The sequence below is a fragment of the Astatotilapia calliptera genome, chromosome 23 (assembly GCF_964374335.1).
Source record: "Astatotilapia calliptera chromosome 23, fAstCal68.1, whole genome shotgun sequence".
Taxonomy (NCBI): Eukaryota; Metazoa; Chordata; class Actinopteri; order Cichliformes; family Cichlidae; genus Astatotilapia; species Astatotilapia calliptera.
In genome coordinates this window covers 3211078-3230093 of record NC_137443.1, presented here as the reverse complement: position 1 = coordinate 3230093, position 19016 = coordinate 3211078, and the positions used below count along the sequence as shown (strand labels likewise).

General features: G+C 38.5%; 1 protein-coding gene across 4 annotated transcripts in view; it reads left to right on the top strand.

Moving 5' to 3' along the window:
* Positions 1–19016, top strand: part of sele (selectin E) — a 38984-nt gene that overhangs the window by 10098 nt on the left and 9870 nt on the right. Inside the window, exons 1-16 of one of the 4 annotated variants that reach the window (XM_080297785.1) lie at positions 2116–2306; positions 2436–2514; positions 2645–3049; positions 3167–3271; positions 3363–3554; positions 3667–3852; positions 3974–4162; positions 4246–4431; positions 4550–4756; positions 4882–5061; positions 13278–13463; positions 13586–13792; positions 13918–14097; positions 16092–16277; positions 16396–16602; positions 16728–16907. In XM_080297785.1, coding sequence (XP_080153911.1) covers positions 2184–2306; positions 2436–2514; positions 2645–3049; positions 3167–3271; positions 3363–3554; positions 3667–3852; positions 3974–4162; positions 4246–4431; positions 4550–4756; positions 4882–5061; positions 13278–13463; positions 13586–13792; positions 13918–14097; positions 16092–16277; positions 16396–16602; positions 16728–16907 — 2998 coding nt within the window. In that variant the 5' untranslated portion in view covers positions 2116–2183. Of the gene's footprint in view, positions 1–2113; positions 2307–2435; positions 2515–2644; positions 3050–3166; positions 3272–3362; positions 3555–3666; positions 3853–3973; positions 4163–4245; positions 4432–4549; positions 4757–4881; positions 5062–10646; positions 10785–10888; positions 10962–11087; positions 11493–12158; positions 12264–12352; positions 12545–12698; positions 12885–13005; positions 13195–13277; positions 13464–13585; positions 13793–13917; positions 14098–16091; positions 16278–16395; positions 16603–16727; positions 16908–19016 lie in introns of those variants that run through there. The other 3 variants (XM_080297786.1, XM_080297788.1, XM_026158296.2) reach the window with 3 other exon arrangements.

Genomic DNA, 19016 nt, shown 5'->3' with positions numbered 1-19016 from the left:
TATCTGAAAAAAGGAATAACAGGAAATATTATTTTGGTATTAATAACAAGCATTTTAATCATGCTTTGTTTGGGGGAGGGGGGGGGGTGTTCATAATTACCCAGGTTGAAAAAAAAGCCAAACAGGTGAGCAGATGGCTATTAGAATGGGCAAAGAATAGCAAGTCAAAGTTATTAGTAATTTATTATTAGTAAAGGACAGTATAAACTGAGGAAACTACCACAGTTAGTTAAGTCAGGTCATCCTGGCATATTTATACATCCTTATACACACTTTCAGATGTCTGAATGTTTTTAAAATATTTCTTTCCACACAACATGCTCTACATATTTCAATAACTTGTACTTTTCATCATTATTTTGTTTGTTTTTTTTTACATAATTTTAACATACCTGAATACCCATGCAGGGCTGATGAGTGAATACAAATTCTCCTCATTGAACTTATGCATTCACTTCATTTAAAGATAATGATAAATAATTCTGACTAAGGCTGACGGTTCAGTGCTGTTAGGGTTTTTTTTTATATCTCTGGTAAACTGATTCTACTTCTAGTGACTCAGTATGAGATATTATTACCACTGACTAGAACAGCAATACTATTGCTAAGAGATTCAGTGCAAGTTTATGGCAAAACAGGTCCAGAATAATCCATAGCTCTATTTACTCTTCACAAGAAAGAAATGTGAGCATGAAAAGTAAGTTTTGAAATTCTTGTACCTGACAATTTCCCTGTAACCAAAGGCCTCCACAGTCACCGGTTCTCAACTCAAAAGAGCACATTTTAGAGAGAGTTACATCATGGATGTGCAGCTGACAAGTCTCCAGCAACTGGGTGACGACATCATGTTGATATGGACAAAGATTTTGGAGGAATGTCACATTTGACCTATTGCATAAATTTAACTTTATAATTGTGTAGGTTTAAAGTCAGGATGTGATCCTTTACTATACTCTCACATGAAATGAGTCACAAGGACTTACTGTGTATGCATGTGTCTGTGTGGGGGTGTGCGTATATGAGTGAAAGCCTTCCTGAAAGGAAGCTTTGGCCAAAATGATAACACAAAATTTACCAGTGGCTCAATTCCAGAAGGATAAATAATGTCCTTTATCTTTTTATGAATAAGTGTAAATGTAGTGACAATAATGAGTAACTAAAGACAGATAAGACGATATTACTCATCCTTATTTATAGAAACAGATACGACATATTCAAAACAGTAAGGAACAACGCAGGACTACTCTGATAATTCATTCTGAATAACTCTGACTTTTCTAACACGATAGGTAACTCTTTGAGAGATGAATTATTACAACTTATTCATTATGAATAATATTTATTTTTCTCCTCACATTATTCATTCCTGTTTTATCTAAATGGCATAAACCAGTATCTATGCAACAGTTACAAATATTCTATCTGTGGTTCATCTTTATGTTCACCACAAATAAATAAATAAATACATCAGTTGTAATACATTGTAAAAAACAAAACAAAAAAACATCACAAATAACAACATTTGATGTTTTCCCAGTCTCCCAGTCTGCTCCCCGGTACCTCATAATATCCACCCATTTATAATTAGATTATTACTAATATGTCCCTCGCTTGTTCATGACAAACTTCGGTGTCTTTGTTTAACCTGAAAAGGATTACAAATATTTTTATAAACCTGAGCCAAAGACCTGACCTTATTCTCTAATGAATATATTTTCCCCGTTTTTTAATCATGCAAACCATTTCCACGTCAAGATCAATGCTCTACTCACTGTTTCCATCCCTATGGGTCTAAAGGTTTCCTCTCGGTGGAGCTGACCCAGATCCAAACTGTTTTGGCAAGCACACTGAAAATCATCATCCTCTGTTTCAACATAAGACAACAGAAAACCAACAGTTTTATAAACTGATATTTCAGATTCTGATTCCGTAGGACCAGACAATGTGTGAACACAGCTGGCAGCCAGTGTTGCAGCATATAAAGTTATCAATACTTATATTGATTGAATTTATTTGAATTTGTTTAAGTTAATATCATTTAATGCTTTTTTGATGATGACAGACAATAGAAGTTTTCTTTTTGTCTTTTTTCTTTCTTGTGGGAAATGATCCTGAAGCCTTCTGTGGAATTCAGCATTGGGAAATGTTGCGGGAAATTCCGCTGAAAGGCTTCCTGTAGGAGGATGGAGTCATATATAAGAGGAGGCAATCCAGTGGATCACACTCAGAATCATTTTATCCTTAAATATACTGAGGCGGAAGGATCAACAATCTTCTGTAGGCTATCAGGCATATTAGTTAACATGGTGAGTAGAAGGGTTAGTAATTTAAATATCAATCTTTTCAGAGAACATTATTTCACTTTTATCTTATATTTAATGATGATAGCATGCTGTAAATGTATTTTAACTTGTTTTGTGATTTTATTTTCATAGGATTCCTGCTTTGGACTACTTAAGACCTGGGGATATAAGAGCTCTGCTTCATGGATGAATTTCACCTTCATTTGCTTAGGTAAAGAATTTTGATGCAAGCAGAAACATCAGTGTAACTCTTGCAAGTTTTACAACCAAAGAGAAATTCTTAAAATCCATCCTTTCTGCCACATATGCATCTAATGTGTATCTCTGTTCTCTGTCCTTAGTGCTGTGCATGTGGACTAGTGTAGAGTCCTGGTCTTATTTCTATTCAAACAACACAATGACATGGGAAAATGCACGAAGCTGGTGCCAGGAGCACTACACAGACATGGTGGCCATCCAGAACCGGGAAGAGATTGAGCATCTTAACAACTGGCTGCCCAAGAAAAATGGCTACTACTGGATTGGAATCCGTAAGATCAATAATGTCTGGACCTGGGTAGGAACCAACAAGCCTCTGACAGAGGAAGCAACCAACTGGGCAAAAGGAGAACCGAACAATGGCGAGAGAGAAATAAATTCAAAGATCAGTGAGGATTGTGTGGAGATGTACATTAAAAGAGACAAAGAACCAGGCAAGTGGAATGACGAGAGATGTACAAAATCAAAGACTGCTCTGTGCTACACAGGTGAGCAAAATTTTGGGACTAACATACTAGAGCAGATTAAAAAATTAAGATTAATTATGTGACACATTATTTTACTATAATAGGTAAAATTTCTAAAAGCATGTCTGTTTTTTCCAGCGGCTTGTAAGATTGACTCCTGTTTGCATGGAGAGTGTGTTGAAACCATCAACAGCCACAAATGTGATTGCTTTGAAGGGTTTTTTGGAGACAAGTGTGACCAAGGTAAGAAAACAAAATGACAGCGTAGTTTAAATACATATTTTAAGTCACATAAAGGATTTGATATCTAACTGTGTGTTTTATTTGTTGTCAGTTGTGCAGTGTAACAAAGGTGAAGTGGTTGTTCCAGATAAAGGACATGTAAATTGCTCTCACAACTATGGCAGTTTCTCCTATGACTCCTTGTGTCAGTATTCCTGTGAGGAAGGATACAAGCTGAGTGTGCAGACTCCTCTGAGGTGCACGGGGTCAGGAAAATGGTCAGAAAAACCCCCTACATGTGAAAGTGAGTTTAAGTATTAATAGCTTATAATATTGCTACTACTTTTTGGTACTTTTATTATTTACTACACAGTGATGGAGTCATGGACTGATGTTTTTTTTCCTGTTGTCTACAGTGATTCAATGTGAGAAGATGTCAGAGCCGACACATGGATCCATGAAATGCTCCGATCCTCTGGGCTCATTCAGCTATCAGTCCACCTGTACTTTTACCTGTGATGAAGGTTATGTACTGTCTGGATCTCCATCTCTGCAATGTGAAGCATCAGCAAATTGGAATGGATCCCAGCCATACTGTGTTGGTACGGCCACATGTTTTTACCTTTCATCGTTGTGTAGTTTTTGTTATTTGGGGGATGATTTGCATGATGATTAAAATAAAAGCTTTAATTTAACTCCTTCTGTTGCCTCTCTCTTTTGTAGCTGTTCAGTGCCCTGCTCTGCAAAACTTGACAAATGGCTTTGTCAGCTGTGGAGAAGATGCTGATACGAGGTTCAGCTACAAAAACACCTGCAGCTTCAGTTGTGACCAAGGTTACCATTTAGTGGGAGCCAGTAGAGTGACCTGCACATCAGGAGGTACATGGAATCAGCAGATTCCTCACTGTGAAGGTAAGAGGAACACGAAAAGTATAACCCACCATCTTCTATATCATGAGGACACGTTCAATAAAATACACATGTTTCTGTGTCAGCCATCCTTTGCCAGAATCCAGAGAGAGAAGCTCCCCTCATCATGCAGTGCAGTGAATCTGAGACTGAACTGCGACCAAACTCCACCTGCAGCTTCAGCTGTGAAGAAGGTTTTGAACTGCAGGGAGCAAACACCATCAAGTGTTCTGAGGACGGACAGTGGAATGAAAACATACCTACATGCAAAGGTCTGAAAGACTAATTATATCAATATTTACTACAAACAGTGTTACTCCAGTTTTTTTCTTGGATTGATTATGTCATGACATATTAGTAATATTTTACTCTTTTGTTTCCCTTTTGTAGCAAAAGGATGTCCTGCTCCAGAGGTCCCAACAAATGGTCAGATAAGCTGCAGCCCTTCTCTGTCTTCATTTCTTAGTCATGACACACCCCATCCACTTGGCATGGTTTGTCATTTTACATGTGATGAAGGACATGAGCTGCAAGGTGCACACAGCATGGAGTGTACACATCCAGGCCAATGGACCTCCAGATCACCAACCTGCACAGGTACATGTGAACCCATTTTACCTGGATTACTTGTTGTTCAAAACGTCATTTGCATGTTCAGAATCTTACGAGCACAGGTGAGATCACTTTTTCAATATGCAATATCTTCCTTTCTTTTACAACAGCTGTTACATGTTTGTTGCTTGAGGCTCCTGAAAACGGTCACATCAGTTGCTCCAGCACTGAGTCAGTTTACAACTCTCAGTGCTCCTTCACCTGTGACCAAGGCTACTCATTAGAAGGACCTGAGCTGCTGACATGTGGTCATCATGGCAACTGGACTGCAGAGAAACCCACCTGTCAAGGTAAATGAGCAACAACAGATCAAATGGTACACAAAATGTAAATGTGCACACTTACAAATCTCTGTTCAAAAGTTCACATTATTCACGTTTTACAATGTTTCCACAGCTCCTGCTCCAGTAGCTGCAGTTACCGTTGGTGTGGCAACAGGGGGCACTGCCTTGTTATTTGGTGTGTCTATGGCTTTGTGGCTCTTGAAAAAAATGAAGAAGAAAGCTGACGCATATGAAGTGAGCAGGTAAGAGAAGGATTCACCTCTTTGTTTCCTTCATCTTTCTTTTGAAGTTTGTTGTCTTATCCTCTCCTCTCTTTTTTCACAGCAACTCTGACATAGAGTCTTCCCCACAGAGCTACAAAAACAGCACCGACAGCCTAATATAGAAGACACTTCTCTTCCTCTAAGGCAGCTACAGACAGCTGTATATTTCTCCACAGAAATGCAAAAAGTACATATCATATACACTAGCATAACAGATGGGAAAAAAACAGCCATACTAAATGTGACAAGGAGTGACATAATGTGACATTTGAATTTTCCTGAAACTTTTAAAAGATCTGCAATTGCTCTGAAATGTTGTTACAACATGTATATCCTCCAGAATGGAATTTCATATTGAACATATTGTTCTACAACTTCATGAAAATGCTGGAAAGGTGGCACGATTCATGTCACCATAAATGTTACATAACGTTATGTGTGAATTGTCATTTAGCTGCACAAATGTGAATAATTTGATATGTATTTATTTACTATTTATTTTAGAATAGGATAGTTCGAATTGAATTTTTATTTTATTGTTTTTATGTGTAAAGTTGTGTTTTCTTTTACCTTCACTGTTTTTTTATACTATGAAATTTTACAGTTGATGTTTTATGAAATTCTGGAATATATGCAAACCTAATAAACCTTTTTGGAAAAAATATGAAGACAAATGTCTTTGTTTGCTGTTGGCACATTCACTTTTCTTCATCAGGACTAATAATAACAGTTCAGCTGTGTCACCACATTGCTGTAAATGCGTAGCCAAGCAGGATCTATTCCAGGCTCATGTGGAACCAGAATTTAAGCTTGACTCATCAGTTCTGCCCATCATCAACCTGATCTTGCAGTTTCACAATGACCTTCTGCCACCGTGTGTTTTTTTTAAGGGCTAAACAAGAATGTCTTTTGAAAATGCTCAGACCTCTCTCTTCTCCCTCATGAAGGTCATTAGCAGTTATTCAAGGAAGGAAGAACTGTATTCCTGTGTATTTCATTTCCCCATTGCTCATTGTTTGTTTTAATAAACTGATTGTTATCTGTGAAAGCACTTTAGTGGTACAGGAAAAGGACCTAATGTCTTACATAAGGCTGAAGGTGACAACATCCACTTATTGTATGATAAAAAAAAGGGAAACTTACAAAAGCCTGACACTGATTTTTAATTGTGTTTAAAAAACACACTTATTTTACTGCTGTAACACCTTTTTTGTTTATATTTGAGTTGATTAGAAAAGCAAATGTTTAACTGAAGTAGCAGCTTGTGTTTACAGGTTCACAGAGCATTTTATGGTGTTATTATAAAAATAAGTCAGGATTTTCTTATTCAGTCCTTTTCATCATGATCTTCATTGTTACTTATGAGAAGTACTGTTAGTCTTAACTATTGTTGTTATTTTTGTCTGGTGCAGATGACAGATAATAACAGCACGTGGATCAGTAACAATTCAAGGGCCCTGTATGAATCAAATAATATCCACTCTACAGATATGTGTGTGGAGATGTACACTAACTCAGGAAAAAATAGAAGGAAGTTGAATGATAGAAGTGTATCACAATTTTTGTTGCATAGTTTTACCTTGTAAAATATTGATTCTGTTATTTATTTCATTAGGTTTTTTTTATATGCTTGTATATTTGTTTATATCTTATTTTACTGATCTATACACCATTCCACCATTTTTATTTTTGTGTTTAACTATTGTGACAGAGCAATTTCCCAAAGTAAATTTGATGGGATAAACTCAATAAATCTTATCCTAAAACTAATGATTTTATATCAGTCATCAAGGAAAAAGACACAGTCTTCTGTACAAAGAAAAACAAGAATCTGTGTGAGTTTTGAAGTGATAAGTGACCTTTTATTGGTGAGCTTTTTCTTAAAACCCAGTGTAATGCAACATCATGTGAAGATGGGAGATGCCAGGAGACTATCAACAATATAACTGTGAACATGGTTTTGAGAGAGAAAGGTGCCAAACGTGAGCAGTTTAGTATTGAAATTGGCAAAGAGCTGCCATTCAAAGTCAGGACAGGTGCTCCACACTCGCGGGGTCTCAGCCGTTCCTCACACTCCGGTCACGCTCTCAGCTCACGCTAAATCTTCCAATAAGCAGGGAAAAGGAAGGGTCCAAGAATCTGAAGCCAGGAAGGGAAGCAATCACTGAAGGTACACGATATCGGACAGGAATCTATAAGCCGGGATTCTCACTAACGTGGTAATTCAATATTCCAGCGAGGAATATTTTTTCCTCTGCCGCATCGATCCTGCTTCCAGTGAATCATTATAAGTTATTAGCATGAACAGGGCTCGTCGTAGTACTGTTACAGTTATCACATTGTCAGAGCTCTGATGACAATACGTGGATTGGCAGTATCGCCTCTCAGTAGGAAGGTTCCTATTTAGAATCCTAGTTGGGACCTTTATGTGTGGATTGTGCATGTTCTTCCTGTGCTTGTGTGGGTTTCCTCCCACAGTCCGAAGAAATACTAGTCAGATGAAGTGGTGATTCTACACTCCTTCATAAGTAAAAATGTATAGATTAAAGTATGAACCTATTATTAGATGTTGCTGCTGGTATAAAGCGCTTTGAGAGGTCAGTGTGACTAGAAAAACGCTATACAAATACTTTGAAATCTGTTATTTTTATATTAGAAACCTGTTCGATTATATTACATTAAATTATGCATAACCCATTTGTGCCCTTAGCTGTGTAATGCCCTTCTCTGGATCAGTCAGAAAATGGATACCATAGCTGCTCAGAAGGTAAATCAGACATTCAACACAACCTGTCGGGTTAAGCGTAACCCTGGCTTTCTCATGATTGGTTCACCAGCTGTCATTTGTAGACACACAGAGGTCTGAAGTGGCCCAAGATATACTTGTGCATGTAATTTCATAAAATTGTGTAAATGTTTGTAAAATGTTGTTGGAAAGCAAGTTAAATATGAAGGCTGACAATTGGATCGTGTTTTTTCTTCATTCTAGGTTATTACGATCAGCAATACTAGTGTCATGCTACTGTCACTGCATGTTGGGTTTTTTTTGTTTGGTTTTTCTCCCCTTAGACTATAAACAGACTCTATTAGCTGCAGTCGAGTGTGGAGCTATTTTTACCTTCTGCTGCATCTGTTTTTGCTACATAAAACATAAACATACTCAGTTTTTCTCAAGTATATGTTATAGAAGTAAGAGAGCATATGAAATCTCATTGCAACACCCCTCAAAAGTGATAATATCTCTGTTTGTTTCTCACGAGAAAGAAACTTACCCAAGTAAGGTCAGTGTTGAAATTATGCGTTGCTGCTCCACCCTTCCACACAGCCTTTGCCAACCTAGCAATAAAAAAAAGAAATTCAAAGAATGAACAAAAAAGAAAATGCTGAGAGCTTTCTTTTTGTTTTTCATGTTATTCACAGGCTGCCTGAAGAAGCCAGTCCATCATGTGATACACAACTATAAACAACAAGTCTTATTTAGAACAGTTGTACAGTTACTAATATTAATTACAATGCAGTGGTAACAGGTAGATTCAAACATGCTCTGGATGCTGTTTTAAATATCAGTAAGTTAAAGTTTTTGTTTAATATGTTGTTAATACTATGCACACGTGGTGTGGTGGTTAGCACTGTTGCGCTGATCCTGAGTTAAATTCCACCATCAGGCCGGGATCTTTCTTTGTAGAGTTTGCATGGTCTGTCCGTGTTCATGTGTGGGTACTGCGACATGCAGTTAGTGGGGATCGGTTAAATGGAAACTCTAAATTGCCCATAGTTGTGAATGTGAGTGCAAATAGTTGCCCTAAGATAGGTGGGATAGGCCCCAGCCCTCCCCCAAGGGACCCTAAAAGGATAAGCAGAAGATGTGTGTGTGTGTGTGTGTGTGTGTGTGTGTGTGTGTGTGTGTGTGTGTGTGTGTGTGTGTGTGTGTGTGTGTGTGTGTGTGTGTGTGTTAATAATGTCTTTTTAAAGGCTTTGTACTTCATATGTTTTTAGCTTACTACCGACTCAGTGGATTTAAATATATTATCTCCCCCTGCTGGTTGCTGGTATTGTATTTTTATACACATTAGAGGCAGCCTCAAAGACGTCCTTGGAACCTTTGTGTTAACATATGGAAAAATCACAGTTTGTTTTTATTATTTTAATCAGAATCAGAACACTTATTAATCCCTGAGGAAATTATATGGTTACAAGATAATAACAGTAACAGACTTAACTAAATTAAATAATATATTACAAACTTTACAAAACTCCAATGAAAGTGTCCTTCCATGTTCAGGAACCACACTCAACAGCGTTTCTGCACAGCCACTATACATTAGTTACCTTTTGATCTGGATTTTGCATTGAATTCTTTTCTAGCCACTTAGATGCTCTGAGGTTATGCAGTCTTTTATCGTTTTTTTTTAGTAAGGTAATTAGATATAAGGCATTCAGTGAGTGCACAATTGCCAGTAATAAGTTGGACTCACTATTGATGGATGTTGGGCATGAGTGCTCTGCCAGGGCTACCCTTTGTCCCCTTTGTTTTTGATTCATAATTTTTCTGGACAGAATTTCTCGGTGCAGACTTAAGGGTTCCACCCAGGTGGCCTCAGAATTTCATCTCTGCTTTTTGTGGTTGGTGTGGCCCTGTTGGTTTCATCCAGCTTGGGCTGGAGAAGTTCACATCCAATTGTTAAACAATGAGAATGAGCATCAAAGTCTGAGGCCATGGTCCTTAGCAGCAGTAGTCACATCGACATACCACACTGTATGAGTGTACTTTTTTCTCTCTCTTTTTTCTTCAGACTCTAAACAGCTTCTCTACCATCTTCTGACAAAGTCAGTTACTTTCTCAATTATGTGTTGAAGAAATAAAATAAATAAAATGAAATCTTATTGCAGTATACCTCAAAAGAAATCAACTTCTTTGTTTTTTTTTCTCCAGGGAAAGAAACTTACCAAAGTAAGGTCAGTGTTGAAATGAGGCGTTTGTCCTGAGCTACTCCACCCTTTCACACAGTCTTTGCTGTACATTTAAATAATTTTACAAAATGTTCAGTGAGTTGTTTTGTCTTCACCAGAGCACCTAAAAATGCAAATCTATCAACTGTGAAGAATATTGCAATTTTTACACATTTTTTTTAAAATATCACTCAGCTAAGGTTGTTGTCTGTTGTCAACTCAACCTGTGAGTTACAGACTGATGAACACTATGAGCTGATTGAGTAAGACGACACAAACGTTTTGAACAGGAAATGTTTTTAAAGCCTTCTGTGGAATGACGAAATACTGGACAGTATTGGAGGGGTGGGGGGAATTCAACTGATATCCTCCAGGTTTCCTGGATGATACAAGAGAAGAACATAAAAGCAGCAAATCCAGTGCATAACACTCAGAATACTTTCATCCCTACATATGAGGCTGAAACCCACAGAGTCAAACATCTACTGTAGGCTATCAGGCATACCATTTGACATGGTGAGTGGGGTATCAATTTAAATATTGTTCTTTTTAGGGCAGATTTCAGTAAAAATCAATTCAGCTTTAATTTAATGAACTTTTTTTTTATATGATGTTTACAGAATTCCTGCTTTGGACTAATTCAGACCCATGGATATAAGAGCTCGTGGATCAACTTCGCCTTTATTTGCTTAAGTATGTATATTTAATGCAACCACACCTTTAGTTAATTAAAAAGGTTTACAAATAATTTCTAAAAAATCCATCCTTTTTTTTAAACTACATTTGCATCTAATAAATATTGCTGTTCTCTATCCTTAGTGCTGTGCATGTGGACTAGTGTAGAGTGCTGGTCTTATTTCTATTCAAACAACACAATGACATGGGAAAATGCACGAAGCTGGTGCCAGGAGCACTACACAGACATGGTGGCCATCCAGAACCAGGAAGAGATCGAGCATCTTAACAACTGGCTGCCCAAGAAAAAAGGCTACTACTGGATTGGAATCCGTAAGATCAATAATGTCTGGACCTGGGTAGGAACCAACAAGCCTCTGACAGAGGAAGCAACCAACTGGGCAGAAGGAGAACCGAACAACAGCAAGAGTGACAAAAATGCAAAGATCAGTGAGGACTGTGTGGAGATGTATATTAAAAGAGATAAAGAACCAAGCAAGTGGAATGACGAGAGTTGTACAAAATCAAAGACTGCTCTGTGCTACACAGGTTAGCAAAAGTTTGGGACTAACATACTAGAGCAGCTTGTTTTAGCTGCTTCATGTTTGATATTCTTGTTCATATTTTCAATGATCTAAAAGCTTGCAATTATTTATTTGACATGTTCTGGTAGTATAATCAGTGTTGGTCAAGTTACTTGAAAAAGTAATTAGTAACTTATTAATGATTAAGTCTCCAAAAAAGTAATCCCGTTACTTTACTGGTTACTTATTTTCAAAAGTAATTAGTTACTTAGTTACTTTTGAAAAACATGATACACAACCTGAATAGGTAATACAACAATAGACCTTTCAGCCCAATTCTATTGTTTATGCATAATCCATCATATAAAATGTAATCAAATGGAAAGGCTCTTTTTAAAATTTGTTTTATTAGTTTTAATCTTTTAACTTTCTGCACATTGCATCAAGCAAAAAGTTATTTATATGCAAACATGTTTGACTTGAAGAAATTTGTTTAACATTTAAACCCATTTTCTGCACATTCCAGCACATAAAATAAAATATTTTTTTGTGTTTACACTCAGTCTTTGAAATAGATGCAAGTAAAACACAGCAAAAAATAAATAAAATCAAAGACTCAGCAGTTACTGCGTTACTGCTCATCTCTGCATATAATTAAGAAGACTTATGAAAGCATGTTTGCTTTCTGCAGCGGCTTGTAAGATTGACTCCTGTTTGCATGGAGAGTGTGTTGAAACCATCAACAGCCACAAATGTGATTGCTTTGAAGGGTTTTTTGGAGACAAGTGTGACCAAGGTATGAAAAAAAATGACCGCCTAGATTAAATCATATTTTGAGTCATGTAAAGGATTTAATATCTAATTGTGTGTTTTATTTGTTTTCAGCTGTGCAGTGTAACAAAAGCGAAGTTATTGCCCCAGAAAAAGGATCCCAAAATTGCTCTCACAAGTATGGTAGTTTCACCTATGAATCCTTGTGTCAGTATTCCTGTGAGGAAGGATACAAGCTGAGTGTGCAGACTCCTCTAAGGTGTACTTCCTCAGGGAAATGGTCAGAAAAGCCACCTTTGTGTGAATGTGAGTTGGAAATCTGCAGTAACAAGATAAATGAAGAGATGAGACATTACCCAGTAGCTACTGAAATTCTGAGATGCTATATTTTATTGATTGTTATGATTTTCTACACAGTGATGGAGTCATGGACTGATGTTTTTTCTCCTGTTGTCTACAGTGATTCAGTGTGAGAAGATGTCAGAGCCGACACATGGATCAATGAAATGCTCCGATCCTCTGGGCTCATTCAGCTATCAGTCCACCTGTACTTTTACCTGTGATGAAGGTTATGTACTGTCTGGATCTCCATCTCTGCAATGTGAAGCATCAGCAAATTGGAATGGATCCCAGCCATACTGTGTTGGTACGGCCACATGTTTTTACCTTTCATCGTTGTGTAGTTTTTGTTATTTGGAGGATGATTTGCATGATGATTAAAATAAAAGCTTTCATTTAACTCCTTCTGTTGCCTCTCTCTTTTGTAGCTGTTCAGTGCCCTGCGCTGCAAAACTTGACAAATGGCTTTGTCAGCTGTGGAGAAGATGCTGATACGAGGTTCAGCTACAAAAACACCTGCAGCTTCAGTTGTGACCAAGGTTACCATTTAGTGGGAGCCAGTAGAGTGACCTGCACATCAGGAGGTACATGGAATCAGCAGATTCCTCACTGTGAAGGTAAGAGGAACACGAAAAGTATAACCCACCATCTTCTATATCATGAGGACACGTTCAATAAAATACACATGTTTCTGTGTCAGCCATCCTTTGCCAGAATCCAGAGAGAGAAGCTCCCCTCATCATGCAGTGCAGTGAATCTGAGACTGAACTGCGACCAAACTCCACCTGCAGCTTCAGCTGTGAAGAAGGTTTTGAACTGCAGGGAGCAAACACCATCAAGTGTTCTGAGGACGGACAGTGGAATGAAAACATACCTACATGCAAAGGTCTGAAAGACTAATTATATCAATATTTACTACAAACAGTGTTTACCCATTGTAGCACTTTTATTTTAAGTCTCTTTAACTATGATATATTTTATTGATCTCCTTCTGTTTCTCTTTTGTAGCAAAAGGATGTCCTGCTCCAGAGGTCCCAACAAATGGTCAGATAAGCTGCAGCCCTTCTCTGTCTTCATTTCTTAGTCATGACACACCCCATCCACTTGGCATGGTTTGTCATTTTACATGTGATGAAGGACATGAGCTGCAAGGTGCACACAGCATGGAGTGTACACATCCAGGCCAATGGACCTCCAGATCACCAACCTGCACAGGTACATGTGAACCCATTTTACCTGGATTACTTGTTGTTCACAACTTCATTTGCATGTTCAGAATCTTATGAGCACAGGTGAGATCACTTTTTTAATATGCAATATCCTCCTGTCCTTTACAACAGCTGTTACATGTTTGTTGCTTGAGGCTCCTGAAAACGGTCACATCAGTTGTTCCAGTACTGAGTCAGTTTACAGCTCTCAGTGCTCCTTCACCTGTGACCAAGGCTACTCATTAGAAGGACCTGAGCTGCTGACATGTGGTCATCATGGCAACTGGACTGCAGAGAAACCCACCTGTCAAGGTAAACGAACAAATGTGAATCAAATAGAACAAGAACTTTAAATGCATGTAGCCGCTAAGACTGGTGGAACTAAATCTTCACCACCACCTCTTTATACATACAAGCGACAAGGGGAGTGAGCGGGTCAGCGCTCAGGGCACAGAAAGTAAGCTGGCTTCAAACACCATTTACTTTCCATAAAAAAAAACACAGCCAGAGTCACAAATACAAGATAAAATTCCCCGTATACAATAAAAATAGTGTTGCAACCCGCTAAAAACCCTGCCGGCAGAAATAACTATACAATATTAAAACAAGGCTAAATGAATGTTTTCCATATGCTAAAATTACCCTCCCATAGTCCCATAATCCCACAGTCCAGCCACACATGGGCGAATGGTCCTTATATGAAAGAGACAGGAGAGGAACTTCTCTTCCGGGATGGGGAAACTCGTCAGCAACAGACCAGGGAGGGGGCTCCTATCGCAGACCTGTCTCCTCCTGACAGCGCGTCGCCGCACAGTCCCGCCCCACTCCACACCTGAACACGGCCTCCCTCGTCTCACCGTCAGATGCAAGGAGAAGGGCATCCCTGCCCTGTTGTGCATTGCAGCCATCGCCACCCACTGTTGCCGTTCCTGCATTGGGAGTGGATCGCCGAACGACTCGCGGCACCCCACAGTCAGGCAGCAGTTCCTTCCACACACGTGCGGGCTTGCACGCGCTCCTTTTTCTCCTGCCCACCTTTCGTGCGTCACTCTCTCTTCTTTTGTCTCTGTGCTCACCATCCCCTTTAACAGGTCAACCTGGCGGCTGATAGGCCACCTTGGGGAACGCCCCCACCTAACAGGTGCCTACAATTGTCTGTTTAGTCCACAGTGGGTTAAAGGAACATGGTATAACGTTAACACAAATATAAACATGAGGATAAAACCATGCAGTATAAATATCAATAAACAAACATGCAATATAAATATCCCAATAAAATCATGCAAATAAAATCAACACTATGTACCAATACACAGATTGATAAAACATAAAAACACAAATTTCCGCTGTGTGACATGCACACTTACACACTTTTTACTTCAAAATGTTCACATTAGTCATATTTCATAATGTTTGTATTGCTCCCTCTTTATAACCCACCCATTTTCTATATAATGTGGACATTGTGGAGAACGATTAATACCTTGGAGTACACTTAGACAATAAACTGGACTAGGTTAAAACACCACTACACTTCACAGGAAGGGCCAGAGTTGTCTCTATTTTCTGGGGGGTCGGAGGTCTTTCAACATCTGTCGGACAATGTTTAGAACTTTCTATGAGACTGTTGTGGCCAGTGCCATCCTCTATGCTGTTGCATGCTGGGGCAGCAGGTTGAGGGTCGCAGAAGCCAACATACTAAAAAAACTGATCTGCAAGGCCAGTAATGTTGTGGGGATGGAGCTGGACTCCCTTAGGGTGGTGTCTGAGAGGCGGATGTTGTCCAAGATAAGGACAATGCTGAATAATACCTTCCACCCACTCCATGACGTGCTGGCTAGTCACCGGAGCACATTTAGTGAGAGACTGAGATTACCAAAGACTACCACTGAACGACACAGGAAATCATTCCTGCCTGTGGCCATCTCCTTGTACAACTCTTCCATCTAATACACTGTGAAACTGCAATAGCTACACCCTTTTTGCACACGCTCAGTAAAATACCAAAGTAAAATAGCAAATAAAATAACAAATGACAAAGTTTACAGGTTAGTCAAATGTCAGTTATATATATTCCACCCCTGTAATATTCTTCATATTTATAATTCAGTGATTGTATTTATTAATGCTATTTCTTAAATTTGTAAACTCTGTAACATATTGTATTATTTAAATAGTTTAGTCTGTTACTGTTACTGTCTTGGAGCAACTGTAACCCACGTAATTTCCTTAGGGATTATTAAAGTAGTCTGATTCTGATATATAATGAGGACACGTTCAATAAAATACACATGTTTCTGTGTCAGCCATCCTTTGCCAGAATCCAGAGAGAGAAGCTCCCCTCATCATGCAGTGCAGTGAATCTGAGACTGAACTGCGACCAAACTCCACCTGCAGCTTCAGCTGTGAAGAAGGTTTTGAACTGCAGGGAGCAAACACCATCAAGTGTTCTGAGGACGGACAGTGGAATGAAAACATACCTACATGCAAAGGTCTGAAAGACTAATTATATCAATATTTACTACAAACAGTGTTACTCCAGTTTTTTTCTTGGATTGATTATGTCATGACATATTAGTAATATTTTACTCTTTTGTTTCCCTTTTGTAGCAAAAGGATGTCCTGCTCCAGAGGTCCCAACAAATGGTCAGATAAGCTGCAGCCCTTCTCTGTCTTCATTTCTTAGTCATGACACACCCCATCCACTTGGCATGGTTTGTCATTTTACATGTGATGAAGGACATGAGCTGCAAGGTGCACACAGCATGGAGTGTACACATCCAGGCCAATGGACCTCCAGATCACCAACCTGCACAGGTACATGTGAACCCATTTTACCTGGATTACTTGTTGTTCAAAACGTCATTTGCATGTTCAGAATCTTACGAGCACAGGTGAGATCACTTTTTCAATATGCAATATCTTCCTTTCTTTTACAACAGCTGTTACATGTTTGTTGCTTGAGGCTCCTGAAAACGGTCACATCAGTTGCTCCAGCACTGAGTCAGTTTACAACTGTCAGTGCTCCTTCACCTGTGACCAAGGCTACTCATTAGAAGGACCTGAGCTGCTGACATGTGGTCATCATGGCAACTGGACTGCAGAGAAACCCACCTGTCAAGGTAAATGAGCAACAACAGATCAAATGGTACACAAAATGTAAATGTGCACACTTACAAATCTCTGTTCAAAAGTTCACATTATTCACGTTTTACAATGTTTCCACAGCTCCTGCTCCAGTAGCTGCAATTACTGTTGGTGTGGCAACAGGGGCTACTGCGTTGTTATCTGGTGTGTTTATGGCTTTGTGGCTCTTGAAAAAAATGAAGAAGAAAGCTGACGCATATGAGCTGAGCAGGTAAGAGAAGGATTCACCTCTTTGTTTCCTTCATCTTTCTTTTGAAGTTTGTTGTGTTCTCTGCTGTGTTTCTGAATATGTTGACTTTGAAAAAACTGAAGACCAAATCAGTTATGTATGAACTCAGCAGGTTAGGTTTCACCTCTTTTCAAAACTGTTTTTTAAGTTTGTTGAATTTAGTTGCTCATATTCTTCTCTCTTTTATTACAGCAACTCTGACATAGAGGCTCCTCTACAGAGCTACAAAAAGCAGTGACAGCCTGATGTAGAAGACATTTCTGTTCTTTGTAGACAACTACAGACAGTATATATTTCAAAACAGCAATGTGAAAATATGAATCATATATACTAATTTAAAAGGAGTATAAAATAAGTAAACCCAGTGTCACAAGAAGTGAGCGGATGTGACATTTGCAGATTATATTATAGGCTTGATCATATTTGGCTGAATTTTTCAAACAAAATGTGCTGACATATATTTCCTCCAAAAGGGAGTTTTAAATTGAACATATTGTTCTACAACTTAATGCAAATGCTGGGAAGGTGGCATTATCCATGTTTTTGTAAATATTATATAGCATCGTGTGAATCTTGTGTGTATAATGTTGTGTTTTGTTAAGTTACCATTACACTTTAAAACTGATATGTTATATTTTCAGTCCTAGATGGTTGGAAATGTTGTGGTATACATGAAAAACTAAGAAGAATTCATTTAAAAAAAAATCATCCAGAGAACATTTTATTTTTTAATTCCTTGTTCAGCATATTGCTAATTAAAAATGAATTGGACACTTATCCTTATCTTTGGTGGGTTTTAATGCCAACACTAGCAAAATGTGTGGCTGCTGGGGAAAGATTAGGACAATAATAAGTTGGAACTCTGTCACATCTTCCACTTAATTATTACATTAACAGCTGTTCTGAATGTTTCCAGGTAGTTGTTGGCTGAGACAACTCAGTTCTAAACATATTATTACTCTATCAAAACAATGAACTGAACCCAGGCAGTGGTGCCAGATCCACAGTCATGGCGGTGATCCAAAACTAAAAGAATTACTACCTAGTCTCCATCCTACCACAGAAATATTGTTTCTTGTATTTCTTGACTGTATTCATCAGAAACCCCACGAATAAAAGTTGAACTTAGACTGGAAATAACAACACATTGGCAGGTTATGTTGTGTGGCAGGTAGGATGTAGGACCCAAATACAGGACTCACAGACACGAAAGGATGAACTCAAAAAGGAAGCTTTGTTGCGCTGTAGCAAACACATACTAGAAACAAAATTCAAAAGCAGAAAACTAGAAACTACAGACAAGGAACATAAACACTAGGAAACTAGAAACTGGGACGCTAGAAACTAGGTGCAAGGAAACACAAAGCACATGGAAGTGGTACAACACAAGAAAAGGGAATGGAAAACACAGGGCTTAAATATACAAGGGAGTAATGAGAGAATGGGAAACAGGAGGGAACCACAGCTGGGACTAATAAGACATAATGAGACAAGGGGAAGCACTGACATAGGACACAGACTTTCAAAGTAAAACAGGAAACACGAGAAAATCACAAAGACGCAGACCCTGAGACCAAAATCCTCGGACTAAAAATATAACACAAGCAGAACCAAAACCCATGAATAACAATAATCAAAGAATTGAACTAAAACACACACAAAACACTGGGCCACAGACCCGGTACCGTGACACACATGGACCAACCGGTGTCGGGGTCATTACTCAAAAAACAGTAATGAATTATATATTATTTGTTTCTCTTCTGAAAAGTAATTCAGTGCATTACTTAATTACATAATTCATATGGACTTGATCTGGCTATTGCTCAAAGCATCCTAAAGTCATGCACTCTTC